The sequence below is a fragment of the Chaetura pelagica genome, unplaced genomic scaffold, assembly GCF_000747805.2.
Source record: "Chaetura pelagica isolate M959 unplaced genomic scaffold, ChaPel_1.0 scaffold159, whole genome shotgun sequence".
NCBI lineage: Eukaryota > Metazoa > Chordata > Aves > Apodiformes > Apodidae > Chaetura > Chaetura pelagica.
The window spans coordinates 5778333-5778988 of NW_009954555.1; the positions used below are offsets into that span (position 1 = coordinate 5778333).

The window sequence follows — 656 nt, forward strand, 5'->3', positions numbered from 1 at the left end:
GTCACCGCCAGGCTCCTCATCCTGAATCCCACTGTCACCTCCCTCCACCCACGGGACCCCAGCCCAGCGTGCCAGGACCCCCGCCCGTTGCTGCTGCCGGGCAGTGCCGGGGTCCGGTGGCAGGGATGCACGGGCACGGGCACAGGCTTGAACACCACGGACCCGAAACGGACCCGACCAGGAAGATGGGCACCTACTGGCCTCCCCTCACACCCCACACACAGCAACAAAACCAGACACCAACACCACGTCACCCCTCCCACCCTGGCTCAGCCCCTCGCCCAAACTCTTCAAGTCTTCAATAAGAAAGTGCAAAAAATGTACACGGAAACGGGTCCCTGTCCCGGCCATGCCAGGGGGATGCTGCGGGCAAAGCACACTTGAAGCAGGAGTGGAGCCCGGCAGCAGCTCCGTGTCCACCCAGGCAATGCCTTGGTGTGTCCTGGCCCTTCCTCCAGCACCAGGGTGGCTTTGGGCTGGGGGGCAACCCCAGCGCTGCTGCAAGGAGAGGGAAGAGGCCATCAGCTCTGCAGCCCCCCCGCGCCAAATCAGGGGCAGGGGGAGCATGCTGGCCCCCAGCCAAGGGCTTTGGGAAGGATCCTGCCCCTGCTCCCGGCACCCACTGTGGTTGCTGGAGCCCGTGGGCACACACCGGC

The 656-nt window shown here is 65.7% G+C and overlaps 1 protein-coding gene across 1 annotated transcript in view; it reads right to left on the reverse strand.

The window, feature by feature from the left end:
• Nucleotides 1–207: 207 nt before the first annotated feature.
• CHD5 (chromodomain helicase DNA binding protein 5) overlaps nucleotides 208–656 on the reverse strand; it is a gene marked incomplete at its 5' end in the record, with an annotated part of 23182 nt that continues 22733 nt past the window's right edge. Inside the window, 1 exon segment of the mRNA XM_010005297.1 lies at nucleotides 208–296. Coding sequence (XP_010003599.1) covers nucleotides 208–296 — 89 coding nt within the window.